This window comes from Myotis daubentonii, chromosome 2 (assembly GCF_963259705.1).
Source record: "Myotis daubentonii chromosome 2, mMyoDau2.1, whole genome shotgun sequence".
Classification (NCBI taxonomy): domain Eukaryota; kingdom Metazoa; phylum Chordata; class Mammalia; order Chiroptera; family Vespertilionidae; genus Myotis; species Myotis daubentonii.
The window spans coordinates 35,303,524-35,322,764 of NC_081841.1; the positions used below are offsets into that span (position 1 = coordinate 35,303,524).

Genomic DNA, 19,241 nt, shown 5'->3' on the forward strand with positions numbered 1-19,241 from the left:
GAAAAACATAAATTAATGTGCTTCTTCAGAAACTCAAATCTAAGTCATAGTGTACTGAAGAGATGCATGTGTGTATACGATAATATGTATTACTTATGTACATAGTATGTGTTTAAGACTTATTGCTGAAAGAGTTCACATTTCAGACCCAAATCTCTTTACAGATAAAGGGACTGAGGCACAAAGATATGGAATACTTAATTTTATGAAATGGGATAAAATTTACAAAATTTCCATCATTCCACTGCTGAAAGGTATTATTTTGGGGTGCTGTGTCCCAATAAAATGTTAGCATTTGTTGTATACAGAATATTATGATCCCAGGGAGGTGCCTCAGGGATCACAGGGAAAGAGGGAAGAAGGAGAGGGTATAATGGGAATCACTGCCTCCTCTTCCACTTGGGCAGGTCTGCTTTCATCCATTTCATACACTGGGACTCTGCCCAAGATTTCATTTCAAAAAGAACCCTCTGCTAACTAAAAGTTTGCAAATTATGATAACTCACCAACGTAGGGCTACTGTATGAAACGGCCTTTCTCCACAGCTTCAGATCTGGCATTGTGTTCTTCTAATCAATCCTTAACTTGTGGGAGCTTCTGATGAACCCCCTGTGACTCTCTCTGCAGAAAACACAACGCAAGAACACATTTTTGCACCAAATTTAATAGATTCCTGAAATCCATTCACAGATTCTGGGTTAATAACACAAGCTTTTATTGAGAGAATTTAATAAAAGCTTTATTGAGAGAATTTAAGTAAGACACTTCCTTTTAAAAAAGAATTTGGGATTAAATGAGAGTATGTTTGGAAAAGATGAATACTTTTTTAGCATAGCATCACTTGTAGGACCAGTTTATCCTGCCTAATAAAAAACAATATGTCCTTTTGACCAAACTTCAAGAACTACGCATTTTTGCTGGCCATGCTATTTTGCTGTTGTTTAAACAATAAAGACACAGTGCTGGAGCAAATGTAAGTGAATGGTTTACAATATTTCCTTTAGGGGCCAACTGTGTTTGAGGATATGACTTATTTTTAATACTTAGTGTATTTTACCACTTAACCCCTTTTTACCAGTTCTACACACACACACGCACACACACACACACACACACACACACACTCACACACCTCTTACTCTCAACTGGAATAAGTATCCATTTGACTCACCAGGGCTTCATTAGGATTAGGTATGGCTGACTGAGGCCTGGAAAGACTATTTAAACGGCTTCCATCCATGCTGGGATTGTGAGGTTCAATCAGAGGACAGTGGGGATGTGCAGGGTTATCGGGACTGTGGCACCAAGGGCTGCGATTCATGAAAAGAGTTGGTGGGATTTCTTTTTCTCTGTAAAAGGAAAATTAAACCCAAATTGAACTAAAAAGGCATTGTATGCAGCGACATTATTAGTAAAGAAAGCTCAACTAAAGACAGACATGTTTTAAGACAAGACAATGTAGCTTTTCTAGACCTTGTGGGCAGCACTTTCATCACAACCTCAGAAGCATTTGCCCACAAGTGAGTAAAGTCTGCACCTTCAGTCACAGCCAGCTCTTGACCCAAGATAAAGCTACCAGATGTGGCACTTCTCCCTTTGCCTCTGAACTGCTAAAGATGTGGTGATAACTTCATCTCTTCACCCCTTCACAGCTCTGCCTCTAACAGCAGTGCCATCGAGAAGTGAAATGGCCAGGGTGGTGGGGGCAGGGGGGGGGGTGGTAGGGGCGGGTCTTCATTGCCTATGGGAAATTGCCAGCTTTTATTGTACCATGAGTGTTTTGTTTGTTTTCTAAAATACATTTTTATTGATTTTAGAGAGGAAGGGAGAGGGAGAAAGAGATAGAAACATCAGTGATGAGAGAGAATCATTGATCAGTTGCCTCCTGCACGTCCCCAACTGGGGATCAAGCCTGCAACCTGGACATGCGCCCTTGACCAGAATTGAACCCGGGGCCCTTCAGTTCACAGGCCGATGCTCTATCCACTGAGCCGAACCAGCTAAGGCTGTACCATGAGTGTTTTTATGTTTTAAAACTATTATGGGTTTTATGGTCCTTTTCAATAATTTTTTTGGACATTATTGATTTACCTATTCATCATATATTTACTTATGACCCAGTTATTCCTCCCTGCTCAGTTACCAATTGTGGGAAGGGCTCAATTACACAAACAAACAACACACACACACACATACACACACACACACAAAAGAGCAACTTTTACCTCCTAAGAAAAACTGGAACTACTTCCATCTGGTAGTTTGAGATCTCAGTATCAGGTTGATTAAGTTTTTCTTTAGCTGTAGTTGTAGCTTTTGGCCAATGAAACATGTGCTTTTGAGGGGTTGCATTTACTACTGAGCTTCTCTGAAATTCAATGTCAGTCTCTAATTTCTCCCATGCTTGCTTCCAGTGAATAGGAGTGCACCAGGCAATGGCCTAACAGAAATGATTCATTAATATCAAATACTATGGGAGTTAGATTTTAAAATATATATTTTTTATTGATTTCAGAGAGGAAGGAAGAGGGAGAACCATTAATGATGAGAGAGAATCATTGATCGGCTGCCTCCTGCTCGCCTCCCCACTGGGGATTGAGCCCAAAACTCAGGCATGTGCCCTGACCAGACCAGGAATCCAGCCTCCTAGTTCATAGGTCGATGTTCAACCACTGAGCCATGCTTGTTGGACAGGAGTTAGAGTTTTTTAAAAATGACATGGGCTTATTGCAATAAAATTTCAAAGTCAAACGGTATAATGTCACTTACCTATTGTGCATGGACTAGTGAAACATCATAAGAATGTAGCAAGACATCCTGGCCTTAGTTTCCAATTCTGAAAATCACAAGTTGTATATCCTCAGGCCAGGTAGTTACTTGTTATGTACCTGAGTCCTCCGGCACAAAATAAGGAGACTAGTAGTAGGGAACTGCTATATGAGGGTGTTCTGAGATTTAGTTAAGATACTAAGTAAAAAGTAGTTATCAATATATATAAAAGCCTAAGCGACCGCTACAACAGAACAACTGGTTGACCGGTCACTATGACGCGCACTGACCACCAGGAGGCAGACTCTCAATGAAGGGCTGCCCCCCTGGTGGTCAGTGTGCTCCAACTGCTATCTAACCTCCCGCGGTCCCTACACCTGGCAGGCTGGCCCTGATAATCAGCCCCTATCAGGACTGGGTGAGATGGCCCCAATTGGCCCCAATCACCAGCCAGGCTGAGGAACCCCACCCATGCAAGAATTTGTGCACTGGGTCTCTAGTAATATTAATAAGTCAAACTGCTAAATATTTAAGACTATAATTTGAGATGGGAAAATGAGCAGTAGAACCAGAGCCAGAGACAAGAGAGGATACCACATTCTCCAGACTAGATACTAAGTGAGACTATTTAGGGGACCTATGACTACTAAAGCTGGAGTTTGTTTTGGTTTCTTGAATATGTGGTACCTATAACACATATATGTGCAAATTTTTTCAGGAAAATAATATGTAGAGACTAATAATTATGTCTTTGTTCAACGTGAGAAAATTAAAAACTGAAGTGTGCTCTAATAGTCTACTTGTTCTTTTAATCTGTTGTTAGTTCATTAAATTAGAAGTTTTGGCTTATGCTGTTACCATTGAAAAACTGATTGGATTGAGCAGATTTCACTGATTGGATTAGAAAATTAACTAAACATAAAGGCAATGTCAGGCAAATTCAGGTAGGTTAGGCCAATGGCAGAGAAAGAAAAAGATAAAATCTTTTCTAAGAAGTTCAATTTCATGGATCACAACAGGAAAACTCCACTTTTGCTTCAGGTAATCAATTAGGGATTCTCCTTTTAGTAGCTCACAGACATTTTTGTTGAAAATACATTATGATTTTGTTTTAGTGCAATCTCCCTCAATTAGATTATAAGATTTTTTTTTGACAAGAGCAATATTTTCTTTCTCTCTATACCATAGGGACTTAAAAATATTTGATGACAATGATCCTATAAAATAAAGAGCTAATACTAATATGCTAATTAGATCAAACAGCAGAATGACTGTCTGGATAACTTTCTGGATGAAGCTGGGGCTGCAAGGGCTGAGCCCCTTGCACAAATTTTGTGCATCGGGCCTCTATTAATGTGATAAAATAAAATAATTACATCACTGGAATGTTGGCTATATGAACCCTGTAGGCTATTTTTAGTGCAATAGAAAAATTCTTGGAGTTGGAATATCTGGTTTTATTTTAGTTTTGCCATTTTACCAACCATGTGACCTTGAGCAAGCCATTTAATTTTCCAAGCCCTGCTGGAGGCTAAGACAAACAAGTAGTTAGCATATTAATGCGATATTCAGCAGGGCTGAAAATCAGCATAATATTGCCCTGCTGTTGGCAAAATGATTGAAGGCAATTCCCTAACCTGATAATCCTTTTACTATTTACCAAACTTTACCTTTGATATGCCTGTTTGCATTCCTAAAGGGCAAATGTGTATTCAAGTGAATAAAAGCAAGAGGGACCTAAAAGTCAGAGAGCTTCCCTGCTAGAGGGAGGTTTCCAGCCTGCACACACTCCATGTCTTCTAAATTCATATTTCTTGTATAGTGTATTCATTTATGCACAGCCCTTTTCTAGATCTTGAATCCTTGCTGCAAAAAGTTGTGGCAAATGGTTAAATGACTCTTAATAAATTAGCAAGTCTATGTCATCAGGTATAATCTAGCAAGAAGAAACTCAGAAATAGGTTTTAATCAACATATTGTATAGATTAGTAGTTGTATGACATAGCAAGTTAGACTGGGGCTAAGAAAAAAAAAGGCAGGTATTTTTTTAAAATCTAAAGAATCCTATATAATAAAAGCCTAATATGCTAAGTGTCTGCTCAACTGCTCGCTATGATGTGCACTGATCACCAGGGGGCAGACAGTCGACCAGTTGCTATGATGTGCACTGACCACCAGGGGGCAGATGCTCTGACCAGTAGGTTAGCTTGCTGCTGCGGTCCAGCTGATCAGGACTGAGCAAGATGGGCCAGACATGCCCTGGAGCCTTCCTGTAATCCCTCCCCAGCTGGCCAACCTCCTGTGTTCCTCCAGGCCCCAGTCGTGCACCAGTGGAGTCCTCAACCTGGCCTGCACCCTCTCATAATCTGGGACCCCTCAGGGGATGTCAGAGAGCCAGTTTCAGTCCGATCCCTCAGGCCAGGCTGAGGGACCTCACTGGTGCACTAATTTGTGCACCAGGCCTCTAGTAGTTTTATAAGAGAAGTAAGATTTTTTTTTGTAAAAAAAGATACCTTACTTTACTGTTAGTCCTTGGGTATGTATTTATGATAATATTATACCAAGGAAAAAGATAGAGTGAAATATAAAATTGTCAAATATTCAGAATTGGTTACTAACCTATTACTAATACACATAATTTTATAGTGAATATAGTATAGTTAGACAAATTAGATTGTAGTTTATTTCATTGGAATTCTAGTTCTTGAGAGCAGATGCCCTGTGGTATTGCAACCCTTAGAACAGAGAAAAATCTCAACAAACATTTGAAAAATACATACATGGATAGAAAGGGCCTGTACAGAGTTTCTTCCTTTCTTATCCTGCTCTTCATGCTAAATACCATAAATAAAATCCATCCTTAACTCTGAAATCTGAAGTAGCTTCAAATTTGGGATATCAAAATTCTTTTTGCCAAGTATAAGCAGCTCTTTGGCACATTAGCACTGGGAAGAGGGTTGCATTCCTATTGGTACTACCAATTGGTACTTCCAAATCCTTTTTCAGCCAACCTCCCAATCCCTCTCCTTGGCAACCATCAATCTGATCTCTGTATCTATCAGTTAATGTTTCTACTTTGTTTTTGTTCTTTAAATTCCACATATGAGTGAATTAAATGGTTTAATGTGATTTGCTGATTTTTTATGACAGTCAGTGATGGTTCTATCCAAAATTTAAGGAAGGAAAAATAATTGAGCGAGCTAAGGAGAGGAGAACATAAGGAGGCTATCCATTTAAAAAGCATTGCTAATAACCAGATACCGACCTCACCATTAGGTTTGCACAGGACGGTTGTACAATTTGGGCTTGTTGTAAACTTTTCTTTTTCCTTCCAAAGAAAATCTGATGGTGGCTGGTGCTTTCTGTCAGATGCTGCTGTCCAGACCTGTAAGAAAATAGTTTGTTAATTTAAAATGCCATTGGAGTTCAACAGTTTTGTAAATGTCAGAGGGTGATTGCAATGTTATCTTTCTCAACATATGAGATCTTAACATATAATGAGTGTATAATATCTAATGCCACGCTGTGCAACACTGTATGTGGTTTAAAGGAAAGCACAAGAAAGAGGAAAAACCCTCCAGTATCAACTAGTTTTCTGTTCTCTAGGCAAACACTCTCTTAACTTTTCTTTTAAGGATTATGTTTGCTTAATTTTAGGAATTTATGGATTTCATTTTAATAGTCAAGTCATAAAAGTACAAGGTATTCTACAACAAATTGAAGAAAGCTATGGAATTATTTTAACTATGGGTATTAATTAACTTACACACAGAGATGAACAACGTGGCTCAATGTGCCACCACCAACAATACACCCCATTTTACATAGAGAGCAAGTAATGAAGAAACCACTGGTGCTGAGCCGCAATCTGACCTGGGTAAGTGAGATTTTCCTGTACAATTTTAGTTTGTAGTATTGATATCTTATACTCACTGTTACTGTGGAATTGGCATGAATTGTGATATTGGGAGGGAAATGGTACAGAGAGTCTGGTTTTCCATTCATATTTTGCTGGAGAATGTGATTTCCAATCTCCAGTTCTTTGTTAAGTGAAGAGTTAATGAGCTTCACAAATAAATCATTCACTTCTGCTATTTTAATGTCTCCAAAAGCACTAGAAAAATATAAAGATTATAAGGTGCCTTCAGATGAGCGTGTCTTTAGTTCACTTGAAGAGCTGAGTAATAAATATGCTTTGGAAGTTATTCCTAAACTGTCTACACTATTGGACACATTCTATGTGGAGATAGTGTATTTCCATAGCAAATGCCTTGATCTCTTAGTTCTGTTTGCTTATCTGTGCAATAAAATCATCTCTTTCCCATAAAATAAAGAAAACTTAAAAGGTGCTTTAGGTGTTGAGGTATAAGTGCCATAGGAAGGTGCAATTATCATTAGTTAAATCCTACTGTTGAAAAAAACCACTGAGACACGAAACTGAAATACATCAAGAGGAAAGTTAAATATTTTAGTTTATTTCTGATAAAGTTACTATGAAGATGACTAGCAACTGTATTCTTAAAAGAATTCAGCAAACAAAATATTTTACAGAGATAAGATGGTATTTTTTCTTACTAACGTGTTAAGGGCTTAATATGTACCAGGGATCAGGCTGAACATTTATAAATTAGTGTTTCTTAGAGTGTGGGTCACAATCCCTTTGGTGGATTAGAGACATCATTTAAAAAATGAAATATACCTCTACCAATTATAATAACCAATACTTACTATGTGCCAGGCACTTTTTAAAGATTATATCTATGTCTACAATATTTTTCAATTACAGTTGACATTCAATATTACATTGTATTAGTTTCAGGTGCACAGCATAGTGGTTAGACAATCATATACAACTACTAATCCACACAATATGTTGATTACAAAGTAGTCCCCCTGATATTTCTGGTACCCACCTGGCATCACCTATAGTTATTACAATATTATTGACTATATTCCCTATGCTGTGTTTTACATCCTCGCAACAATTTTGTTAACTACCAATTGGTACTTCCAAATCCTTTTTCAGCCAATCTCCCAATCCCTCTCCTTGGCAACCATCAATCTGATCTCTGTATCTATCAGTTAATGTTTCTACTTTATTTTTGTTCTTTAAATTCCACATATGAGTGAATTAAATGGTTTTTGTCCATTGTATATATGTACCACAACTTTTTTATCTACTTGTCTATTGATGGGCACTTGGTTGCTTCCATATCTTGGCTATTGTAAATAATGCTGCAATGAACATTAGGGGTGCACATGTTCTTTCAAATTCGTGTTTTGTGTTTCCTTGACTATATACCCAGAAGTGGAATCACTAGGTCATGAGGCAGTTCCATTTTTAATTTTTTTGAGGTAACTGCATACTGTTTTCCACAGTGGCTGCACCAATATGCATTCCCTCCAACAGTGCACAAGGGTTTACTTTTCTCCACATCCTCACAAACACTTGTTGCTTTACTGATGGTAGCCATTCAGATAGTAAAAGTGATGTCTCATTGTGGTTTTAATTTGCATTTCTCTGATGATTAGTGACATTGAGCATCTTTTCATATGTCTTTTGGCCATATATGTCCTCTTTGAAGAGGTGTCTGTTTAAATCCTTTGCCATTTCTTGATTGCATTGTTTGTTTTTTATTGCAAAATAAACCAACAAACAAAATAGAAACACACTCATAGATACAGAGAACAGACTGACAATTGTCAGAAAGGGTGTTGCGGGCTGGGTGAAAAAGGGGAAGAGATTAAGCAAAGAAAAATACCTCATAGACATAGACAACAGTATGCTATATAATAAAAGGCTAATATGCAAATTGACTAACGGTGGAACAATCAGTCTCTATGACATGCACTGACCACCAGGGGGCAAATACTCAAAGCAGCAGTTGCCCCCTGGTGGTCAGTGTGCTCCCACAGGGGGAGCACCACTCAGCCAGAAGCTGGGCTCATGGCTGGCAAGCACAGGGGCGGTGGTGGGAGCCTCTCTCACCTCTGCGGCAGCATTAAGGACCCCTTGGGGGATGTCTGCCTGCCGGCTTAGGCCCACTCCCTGCAGGGTCCCAGACTGCAAGAGGGCACAGGCTGGGCTGAGGGACCCCCCACCCCCCAGTGCACAAATGTTGTGCACCGGGCCTCTAGGGGTGATTATAAGAGGGGAAGGGGGGTGGGAGAGGTAAATAAACAGTGATGGAAGGAGACTTGACATTGGGTGGTGAACACAATACAATATGCAGATGTTGAATTATAGAACTATATACCTGAAACCTATATAATTACATTAACCAATGTCACCCCAATAAATTCAATATAAAAAGTCCACATTTCTCTTTCTGTATTGAACTCAAGAACCTAGTAGAAGAAAAAAAGATACCAAGTCCACCTGAATTACTTGCCAATAATAAAGTCCTTGAATACAGTAATTGAGTTGACTTTATTTGTAGGGATTATATATTGCTGTTTCCTCTAACATCTTTGAAGAATTAGCATTCATTATTCAGTTTCTTAGAAAGTTATATTGATTTCTTTTAATTGCTCATAACATGAAACAATTATATTTTATCTAATTTCTTAGATGAAATCATGGCACAGCACAACAGATTAAAACTTTGCTTCCTACTGACTTATTACTCCTATCCCAATCTACACTAATAAAATAGAAAAATGGTAATTGGCATACGACGCTACCCTTTTCATTGGCTAATCAGGGCTATATGCAAATTAACTGCAAACTAAGATTGGCAATTAACTGCCAACTAAGATTGGCAGTTAACTGCCAACAAGATGGCGGTTAATTTGCATATGTAGGCACAATGCAGGGATGCGAAAGGGAAAGCAGGAAGAAGCCCCCTGCCACTGACAGTGATCGGAAACCCAGGGGGGAGCTAAGAGCTGGGGGGCAGGGTAAAGGCGGCCCTGGGGCCGCCTTTGCCCTGCCCCCCAGCCATGATCAGAGAATCAGGTGCCTTTTCCGCCCTGGCCAGTGATAGCAGGAAGTAGGGGTGGAGCCAGCGATGGGAGCTGGGCATGGTCGAAGCTGGCAGTCCCGGGAGCTAGGGGCCCCTTGCCTGGGCCTAAAGCGGAGCCCACGATCGTGGGGCCGCTGCAGCTGCAGGTCCCCGCTGCCCGGGCCAGACGCCTAGGCCAGAGGCGTTAGGCCTGGGCAGGGGCAGAGCCTGCAACCGCGGGGAACTGGGGGTCCCCTGCCCAGGCCTGACACCTCTGCTGGAGGCCTTAGGCCTGGTCAAGGGGCCGATCCGATGATTGGTGATTGGAGGGTGATGAGGGTCAACTCCTCTGGCCGAGGCATCAGGCCTGGGCGGGGGGCTGGGGGTCCCCTGCCCAGGCCTGATGCCTGGGCCAGAGGCATCAGGCCTGGGTGGGGGACGGAGCCGGGGATTGGGGGGATATGATGGTCCCCTTGCCCAGGCCTGAAGCCTGGGTCAGAGGCGTCAGGCTTGGGCAGGGGGTGGAGCAAGTGATCAGAGGGAGATGGGGGTCCCCTGCCCAGGCATGATTCCTGGGCCAGAGGCCTCAGGCCTGGGCGGGGGCCAGAGCCAGTGATCAGGGGGAGATGGGGGTCCCCTGTCCAAGCCTGACACCTCTGGCGGAGGTGTCAGGCCTGGGCAAGGGGCCGATCCTGCGATTGGAGGGTGATGGGGGTCAATGCCTGAGGGCTCCCAGTATGTGAGAGGGGGCAGGCTGGGCTGAGGGACACTCCCCCCGCCCCACACCCAGTACATGAATTTCGTGCACCGGGCCCCTAGTAGAAAATATAAAATAATTAGAATATGTACCTGGATCTAGATGAGCCCACTTCTTCAAGAATCATAGAAAAGTGCTTCCAAATCTTCTTGATATTGAATGAGTGTGCAATAGGTTTCTTTGAATCACCAAACAAAGATAGGAAATAATCCTCCCCTTCCCCTATCACAGCTGGCTCCGGAGGAGGGATGAGCAGAGTCTTTTTCTTTGGAGCTGTGAAGCTACTGACTTTTTCTAAACCAACGAGGGAAGCAACAAAGATAGAAGTAAATAACAGGATATTAAAAGAACCCAAAGTCACTATCTTTATTCTTTGCTTCTATAAAACTATATTCTTTATACATTTTACTGTCACTGTCAATCTAAATGAAGATTAAAGATAATTAAAACTTTAAGCCAAAGGCTACAAAATAACCAGGAAGAGATTGTTTTTAGTGATACTCAATTCCTAGAGATTGTTTTAAACTCTCAATTACATCATCAACATAATGACTATTCAACAGATTCGTTACTTGTACCAGAAGCATCATACATTTTTGAGTAGGTAAGACATTTGAGTATCTCAAATTTGGATATGTCATATATAAGTACATCTTTATTCTTCCAAATCATACCCATAAATTAAATCTTCAAATGAGTCCTTTCCTACTAATGGTTAGTAATTTTGCCGGATAAAGATATGTGTCCTCTCATCAACTAAAATACTTGATTAGACAGATAAAGTAATGCTCACTCAGATTCTAGTGTCCTCTTGGAAATAAGCTCCTTTCAAATCCTCACGCTAAGATTCAAACACAAAATAGGCTTTGTAATTTTGCAGAGAGTACCATGCAGAGTACATCTAATAATGTAAGTTCCAAGGGAAAGTAACAGTACAGAGAGGCATGATGACAAAGTGGACAGAGGAATATGTCCTGGATTTAGAAGGACCTGCAATTGTATCCCCGATCTGTCACTTACTAAGCCAACTGAGTTAGACTTTCCAATTCTCAGTTTTCATGGACATAAAAATGAAAACTACTACTACCTTGTTAGGGTGATCTGAGAATTGAAGGTAATGTAGATAAGTGTCTAGCAATATCTGGTATTTAGCTGGTACTCAATAAATGATAGTTATTATTGTGACCCTGGGTCCAAAATTATCAACAAATTAACACAATCTAGAGTTCAATTTATATTTGTGTATCTTTAACAAAACCAAAGTGAGGTGAAAGCTGGAAAGGTTTAAACTCATAGTTTCTAAAGAGGATTCCTCAAAGTATTTTGTTCAGAAGAAATGTTTGGAATTCAATTTGTTTATTCTCAGTCAAGTATTTACTTAATTTTTTAAAATTCCTTTGGGAATAGAGAATATATAGCAGCCCTTTGAATAGCTCATCCTGGGGGGAGGGAGCCTTTGTATTCTAAAAGGAAAGAAGATCCATTAATTTTTAGTCCCAGTCATTATTTCATCAGGAGAAACAGATGGAAATGAACCAAATGCAACAAGTCGCAGCAAACTCAGACTTCTACCAATAGCAGCAGAACCTACAGTAACTGAAGGAGAAGCCTACTTCCCAGCTCAACGCTCATCTTGCAAGGGGAAGCCACTATATTTTTTGTTTCTTTTCCCCACTAATAGTGGGAGCTTTCCCAGTTTGACCCAAATATAGAGCACATGTCATGATGATACAGTGCTAAAGGATAGAAAATATTCCCTCCCCAGATCTAAATCTGTACTTTCACTTTTACACATATGGATCTGCTTATTGCTAAAGGTCAGTGTGAACTTAGAAGGCTTCTTTGAAAAAATGTACCTTAGGTGTGCAAACAATGAAGCACAGGGAATATGACAACAATGGCAGTAGGTCAAAACCCTAGCCACCTCTGTGTCAAAGGCGTAGGCAAATACCACAAACCAAATCAAACATGGATAAGCAGCAACCAGGTTGTAAATGCGCACAGAATGGTAGAGGGAAATGGAGGCATTAGGGAGTCAGTGTGTTTGTGTTTCCAGTGTGTTTGTGTTAATAGATGAGTAATGGAAATATAGGCCCCAATCTAGCCCATTCTATGAGAAGGTGCTTAGAGATAGGTTCAGATTCACAACTGATTTTTATTGAGTACCTACTATGTGCTAGGTGATTTTCATAAATCCTTCATATCTCCTTTAGTCATCCTTAGGATAGCCCTGTCAAGTTGATATTTTAATCACTATTTTTGCTGTTGTGGAAAATGGGACTTAGAGATGCTAAATGCCTAATGTTTCACACTGTAGGGAGTAGAGGGGTAGTTTGGACCTTGGTCTTCTGTTTCCAAGTTCAGGCATCTTTCTAGGAAACTAGAACACACCCTCAAAGTTTCCTGTACATGGTGAGGAACAAACACCCTGCAGCCTGCAATTGCTGAGTGCATTGTTGGCAACTGTTACAACTTTACTTCTTCCTACCATAGTCCTGTTCTTATTTTCCTCTCCTCCAAATGCTGTATTGCTTTTTCCTTTTCTCGCCACCATTTTACCTACTTTATTTTTCTTCTTTCTCTTACCTATCTGTCTTTTCCTTACCAAAGTCCTAAATCTCCTAAAGGCACAAAATACCCAAGACATTACTTAATCTTTCTGGTAGCATTAAGAAGAAGGGCAGGCCATGTTATGCATTAGAATTTTTTAATTATCTAGCAATTCTAGAACATACAAGCAGTCAACCTATGAACCATTATGCGAACTCAAAGTATTTTAATTTTTTTTTTGATTAAGGTATTACATGTGTCCTTATTGCCCCATTGTCTCTCCTCACCCCCACCCCCACACATGCCCTCACTCCTCTGGTGTCTGTGTCCATTGGTTAGGCTTATATGCATGCATACAAATCCTTTGTTCATTCTCTCCCCCTTACCCCCACCCTCCCCTACCTTTCCTCTGAGGTTTGACGGTCTGATCAATGCTTCTGTCTCTGGATCAGTTTATGTTATTCATTATATTCCATAAATGAATGAGATCATGTGATATTTATCTTTCTCTGACTGGCTTATTTTGGTTAGCATAATGCTCTTCAGGGCCATCCATGCTGTGGCAAATGGTAGGAGTTCCTTCTTTTGTTACTACAGCATAGTATTCCATTGTGTAGATGTACCACAGTTTTTAATTCACTCATCTGCTGAATGGCACTTAGGCTGTTTCCAAGTCTTAGCTATGGTGAATTGTGCCAGTATGAAATAGGGGTTCGTATATCCTTTCTGATTGGTGTTTCTAGTTTCTTGGGATATATTCCTAGAAGTGGGATCACTGGGTCAAATGGGAGTTCCATTTTTAGTTTTTTGAGGAAACTCCATACTGTTCTCCAGTGGCTACACCAGTCTGCATACCCACCAGCAGTGCATGAGGGTTCCTTTTTCTCCACATCCTCACCAGCACTTGTCATTTGTTGATTTGTTGATGATAGCCATTCTGACAGGTTTGAGATGGTACCTCATTGTCATTTTGATTGGCATCTCTCGGATGATTAATGACTTTGAGCATGTTTTCACATGTCTCTTGGCCTTCCTTATGTCTTCTTTCAAAAAGCATCTATTTTGAAAAGCATCTATTGCCCATTTTTTGATTGGGTTGTTTATCTTCCTTTTGTTAAGTTGTATGAGTTCCCTATTAATGTTGGAGATTGAACCCTTATCGGTGATAACATTGGCAAATATGTTCTCCCATGCAGTGGGCTTTCTTGTTGTTTTGTTGATGGTTTCTTTTGCTATGCAAAGCTTTTTATTTTAATGTAGTCCCATTTATTTTCTCTTTAGTTTCCATTGCCCTAGGAACTGTATCGGTGAAGAAATTGCTTCGGCATATGTCTGAGATTTTGCTGCCTGTGGATTTCTCTAATATTTTTATGGTTTCCCGTCTTATGTCTAAGTCCTTTATCCATTTTGAGTTTATTTTTGTGTATGGTGTAAGTTGGTTATCTCAATATTTTAATCATGGGGATGATATACTTGGCCACATACATTTATGGAACTGGAATATGACTCCAGTGTGAGGATCAATAGTGAGCATAGTCATATGACATTAAAAAATTAGCATTAGCATTGTTGAACACAGATAATAAAACATCATTCTGGTTTCTAGACACATAGAAAATTTATTGAACTATATAATTTAAAAATAGCCTAAAAATAATCAGTACAGGCTTTACTTACCCAAGGTGCTTTCTGATTGGTCCCCTGTAACTGATTTAGAAGACTTTGATCCCCTTAATATAGCCATTCCACTAATCTCAAAGTTAGACAGATAGCAACAGAGAGGTGTTTCACTGGTTGATGACAGTGACAATGGCTGTGCTGTGCTATAGGAATTTTCAGTACTTGGGAAACGTACTGAAGAGTGGTGTACCCTTGAGAGGTTGCCATATGTAGTTTCTCTTCTGTGGACAAAAATGAGTATAATAATCAAAGTAAGCAAGTCAAAATGAATAGACCATGAACACAAGAAGCATAAACTATCATTATTACCCAGAGTTCTGGTTTTCAAAGGTATTATGCATCTAAAATAAGCAAAAGAACTTCTTATAGCTCTAGTGTTAACAACCTAAATAGAACACTTTAGTGTCAAGTTAAGAAATTTTCTCATTTTTTTAAAATGTAAGAATCACTAAATTCCCACTATAGATCGTTTTAAAAATGTGTAAAAATAGAAAGAAAATAAAAATCAACCAAGAATTGTAGGCTGGCCCTAACTGGTTTGGCTCAGTGGATAGAGCATTGGCCTGCGGACTCAAGGGTCCCAGGTTCGATTCTGGCCAAGGGCATGTACCTTGGTTGCGGGCACATCCCTAGTAGGGAGTGTATAGGAGGCAGCTGATCAATGTTTCTCTCTCATCAATGTTTCTAACTCTCTATTCCTCTCCCTTCTTCTCTGTAAAAAATCAATAAGATATATTTTAAAAAAAGAATTGTAGGCTTTTTAATGCATATTTTTACACATAATTGAGACTCTATAAACCATTTGTATCCCACATTTATCACTCATTGTATCCTAGTTCCCTTTTCTACTGACATAAAAATATTATAATTCTTGTTTAATATATTGTTTACTATATCCTTTTCTTTTGACTTCTGCTGTTGAATTAATTTTCCTATGTTAAGATTCTATAGTTAATGTTTACTTTCAAATACTCTATGAAAATTAATAGCCATAAATACAGCACACGTGTATATATGTATATATGTATGTATGTGTGTGTGTGTAGTTTGTACGGGTGTGTGTGCGCATGTGTGCACGCACGTGTGTGTGACTGTTGAAGGGAATAGCAGGAAAAGAAAGACTTAATTTCCAGGTACTATTTTTATAAGCAAACATTACTATGAACAAAGTTTTCCTTTCTTTCTTTTTCATAAATATAAAAGCATTTCTTAACTAACGCACAAACATTTTTTAAAGTACAATCATTTTACAAGTACTAGTAAAACAGTAGCCTCCTGGCATGACTCATGAAAAGGTTTATGACAACCCCATTTTATGTGTCCCATTGAGACTCTCCTCAATAAACTAAAAGCCGTGTGTGTGTGTGTGTGTGTGTGTGTGTGTGTGTGTGTGTGTGTGTTTAATGCTTGAGTTGTGAACAAAGTTCTGGGGTCCAAAACCTTTTGGCTCTCTGAACCATTGGATAAATGAGCAGCCAGTTTTTTTAAAAAAATTTTTTTATTGATTTCTTACAGAGAGGAAGGGAGAGGGATAGAGAGTTAGAAACATTGATGAGAGAGAAACATCCATCAGCTGCCTCTTGCACACCCCCAGTGTGCCCGCAACCAAGGTATATGCCCTTGACCAGAATCAAACCTGGGACCCTTCAGTCCGCAGGCCAACGCTCTATCCACTGAGCCAAAGCAGCAGCCAGCTTTTAGTGACCCCCTTTCTGGTGGTTGCATATCTACTACAATTTAGGAACTAAGTATTTTACCTCAATGGATTATCTCTATTTTAATCTCTTTGTTTTCCAGAGTTTCTATAAAGTTATTTTAGCCAGTTTTCTTTGCCGTCTTTTTGTTTGTTTGTAGTGTGTGTGTGTGTGTGTGTGTGTGTGTGTGTGTGTGTGTGTGTGTTTAATGTTTCCAAAAGGGTACAAGGACCTGGAGCTTCCTAATCTGCCATCTTGCTGATGTCAGTCTCAATATCTCTGTTTACCAACAGGTATGCATAATCCTTTTGTTTTATAATTTGTAAGTTCCTTCATCAGAAATATTAATCTGGAGACTGTTTCTCAAAAGCAGACTTCCCTAACTCTGTACCTCTCAGAAGGCCCAGGCATCTCAGGCAAATTATTATTATTTTTTATAATTGAAGGCCTCAGCTTTAAAAATTGCATTATTCCTGGCCCAGTACTTATTAAGCTTGAGCAGTGCCATTCTGCTGACAACCCGAGCACTCATCTTTGTCTGAAAAGCTCAAACCCATGAAGATACACTCGAGTTTGACTGTGGGTGGAGACTATAGAGATCAGTTGTCAAATTACAAACATCCCATCTCTGTCCAACCTGAAACAGGCCCTTACCACGTGACTTCTCCCCACACTGGCTAGAATAAGCAGGAAAAGTACTTCTCTCTTTCCAAGTTCCTCACATCTGGGTTTCATTACAGACAAGCTGGCTATATCTTTCAGCATGTTCATCTTATAAGCTCTGTATTTATTTTCCTCCAGTAAAACAATAGTGCTCCCACATAAATTTAATTCCACGAAAGATTGCCAATAAGCCTTGGCAAAGGTTGCAATCAAAGAAATCTGCCCTAGGACCACAGGGTGGTTTTTTTTTCTATTTGAATAAGAAACGTCTACTGGCTCCATACACTTTTGGAAGAGCTGAAATATTTCAGGCAGAGATGTGCGTGACGCAGCCCATTGTCTGAAAACCCTGCACTCACAGACCGAGCAGACTTCTTGGAAGATGAGAGGTTTATCCGAGTGCTTAGTTAGCCTCCCCTGCTGCTTTTGCATGCGAAATTTTCCAACCCCCTTCTTGGTATTTTGCTCCTTCTGTAACTGATTAGCACTAAACCAGAGGCAGTTACAAAAGTTCAATGCCAGCATTTCAGTATGATTTTGGGAGATGTTGCACTGGTAATACTGACAACAGCCATGCGCAGTTCACCTGAGAAGTTATTTAAACTGTTTATTTTAATATATTAAATATTTTAAAAACAAACTTGAACCGAGCAATAAACACAGGACATCTCGGTCCAAAGTAACATTGGCTTTAAATTGTGTATATTCAATACAATGGGTCACTTTTTTTTTTTTTTTTGGTAGAAAACATTGGAAAATCAATGCTAATGCTTCAGTTGATAGAATGATTTACATTAGTGGTCACAATAGGGAGTTGTAATTTTTATCTCATATCCTCACAGGCATTTCCTAAACCAAAATTCTTTGGTAATTCTTTGTCCCTGGATCAGTAAAGTGATTCTAAGGAAATTATCTGCCAATTGTTTTAACGTGTTAGAGATGAGCTTTGGAACCTCAACCAGGTCTGATATGATGGACATCTGTCCAGGTATATTTTTATATTCCTCAAGGACTCAACCTTATAAAACAGTGGGTGGGAAATAACTGCGTGTTATAGTTAATCTTTGAAAACGTGTGGAATCAATTCCAATCCTAACTACTTTATTAGATGTCTTAAAACAAGAGGCCAAGTGCTCCATCACTATCCTCTAACACTCAGCCCCTTCCCTCCTCTCCTTTGTGCCATTCTTACGAGGTGTCTTTCTCCATTTTATCTTCCTGCTCAGGACCTTGACTCTGCAGAGCTGTCGATGTTTCTTGAGTGGCTTGTGTGTCTTTTATCTTGGCCAGAAGAAGAGTCTCTTCTTTCCTGGGAAAACAGATCATGACATTAGGCCACGACTATAGCAGAGGTTCACGCCAGGTTTTCTATGTCAAGTGACCTCATCTGTTAATCTAACTACCTTAAAGCACTTGCCAGGCTTAATGATTTCTCTACCATGCTGATGCCAGAACCAGGATTCTAATGGGAATATGTAAATCCTGACATAGCCAATACTGCTATTGGCTAAAGCTGTCAGACAAATCAAGGTGAAGGTGTGAAGCGTTCACTCGAAGCAGCTCATGGGGCAGGGTGGTAACCCAGCATAGCTATCTTTATGACTACAGTTCTCACATCTGGCCAACGCTGCCGGTCAGAACACTGTGAGGTAATGTCTCCGTAGTTACAAAGTTCCAGTCTCTAAACAATGACTACGTTGATGCTGCACCTGCTTTGTCGTTTGCAGAGATGAAATAAGGGAACTTTCTTTTTTTATTTTATTTTATTTTTTTAATTGTTTTATTGCTTTAAATATTACAAAGGGTTTTACATATGTGTCCTTTTGTTTCCCCCGCCCTTGACAATCCCCTGGCCTCCCCTACACCCCAGTCTTGCTTTTAGGGGAACCAGATCTCCCACCAGACAAACTTTGTCACCGGGATGTTTGATATCCTATTTTGGATTTCTGAGGGTCAAAACTAGTATGCAATAAATATTGGAAAGTTAATCACTGTTTTTGAATGTTGATTTTAAACAATTCTTGTATTGTTCTTTTTTGTTTTGTTTTGACACATGGAAACAGCCAGGAAGCAGAAACAGAAAACATATTCTTTTAAGGCAAAAAGAAACCTACTGGTAGAAATAGTGAAATTGAAGCCAGGAGATATAAATTCTTCTCCTAGTTATGTCAGCAGTATGATTTA

General features: G+C 39.6%; 1 protein-coding gene across 1 annotated transcript in view; it reads right to left on the minus strand.

Moving 5' to 3' along the window:
* Positions 1–573: 573 nt before the first annotated feature.
* Positions 574–19,241, minus strand: part of LMNTD1 (lamin tail domain containing 1) — a 28,169-nt gene continuing 9,501 nt past the window's right edge. Inside the window, exons 2-9 of the mRNA XM_059681132.1 lie at positions 18,250–18,366; positions 14,698–14,921; positions 10,563–10,764; positions 6,703–6,883; positions 6,035–6,154; positions 2,226–2,440; positions 1,172–1,349; positions 574–621 (exon numbers count right to left, since the gene is read on the minus strand). Coding sequence (XP_059537115.1) covers positions 574–621; positions 1,172–1,349; positions 2,226–2,440; positions 6,035–6,154; positions 6,703–6,883; positions 10,563–10,764; positions 14,698–14,921; positions 18,250–18,366 — 1,285 coding nt within the window. The remainder of the gene's footprint in view (positions 622–1,171; positions 1,350–2,225; positions 2,441–6,034; positions 6,155–6,702; positions 6,884–10,562; positions 10,765–14,697; positions 14,922–18,249; positions 18,367–19,241) is intronic.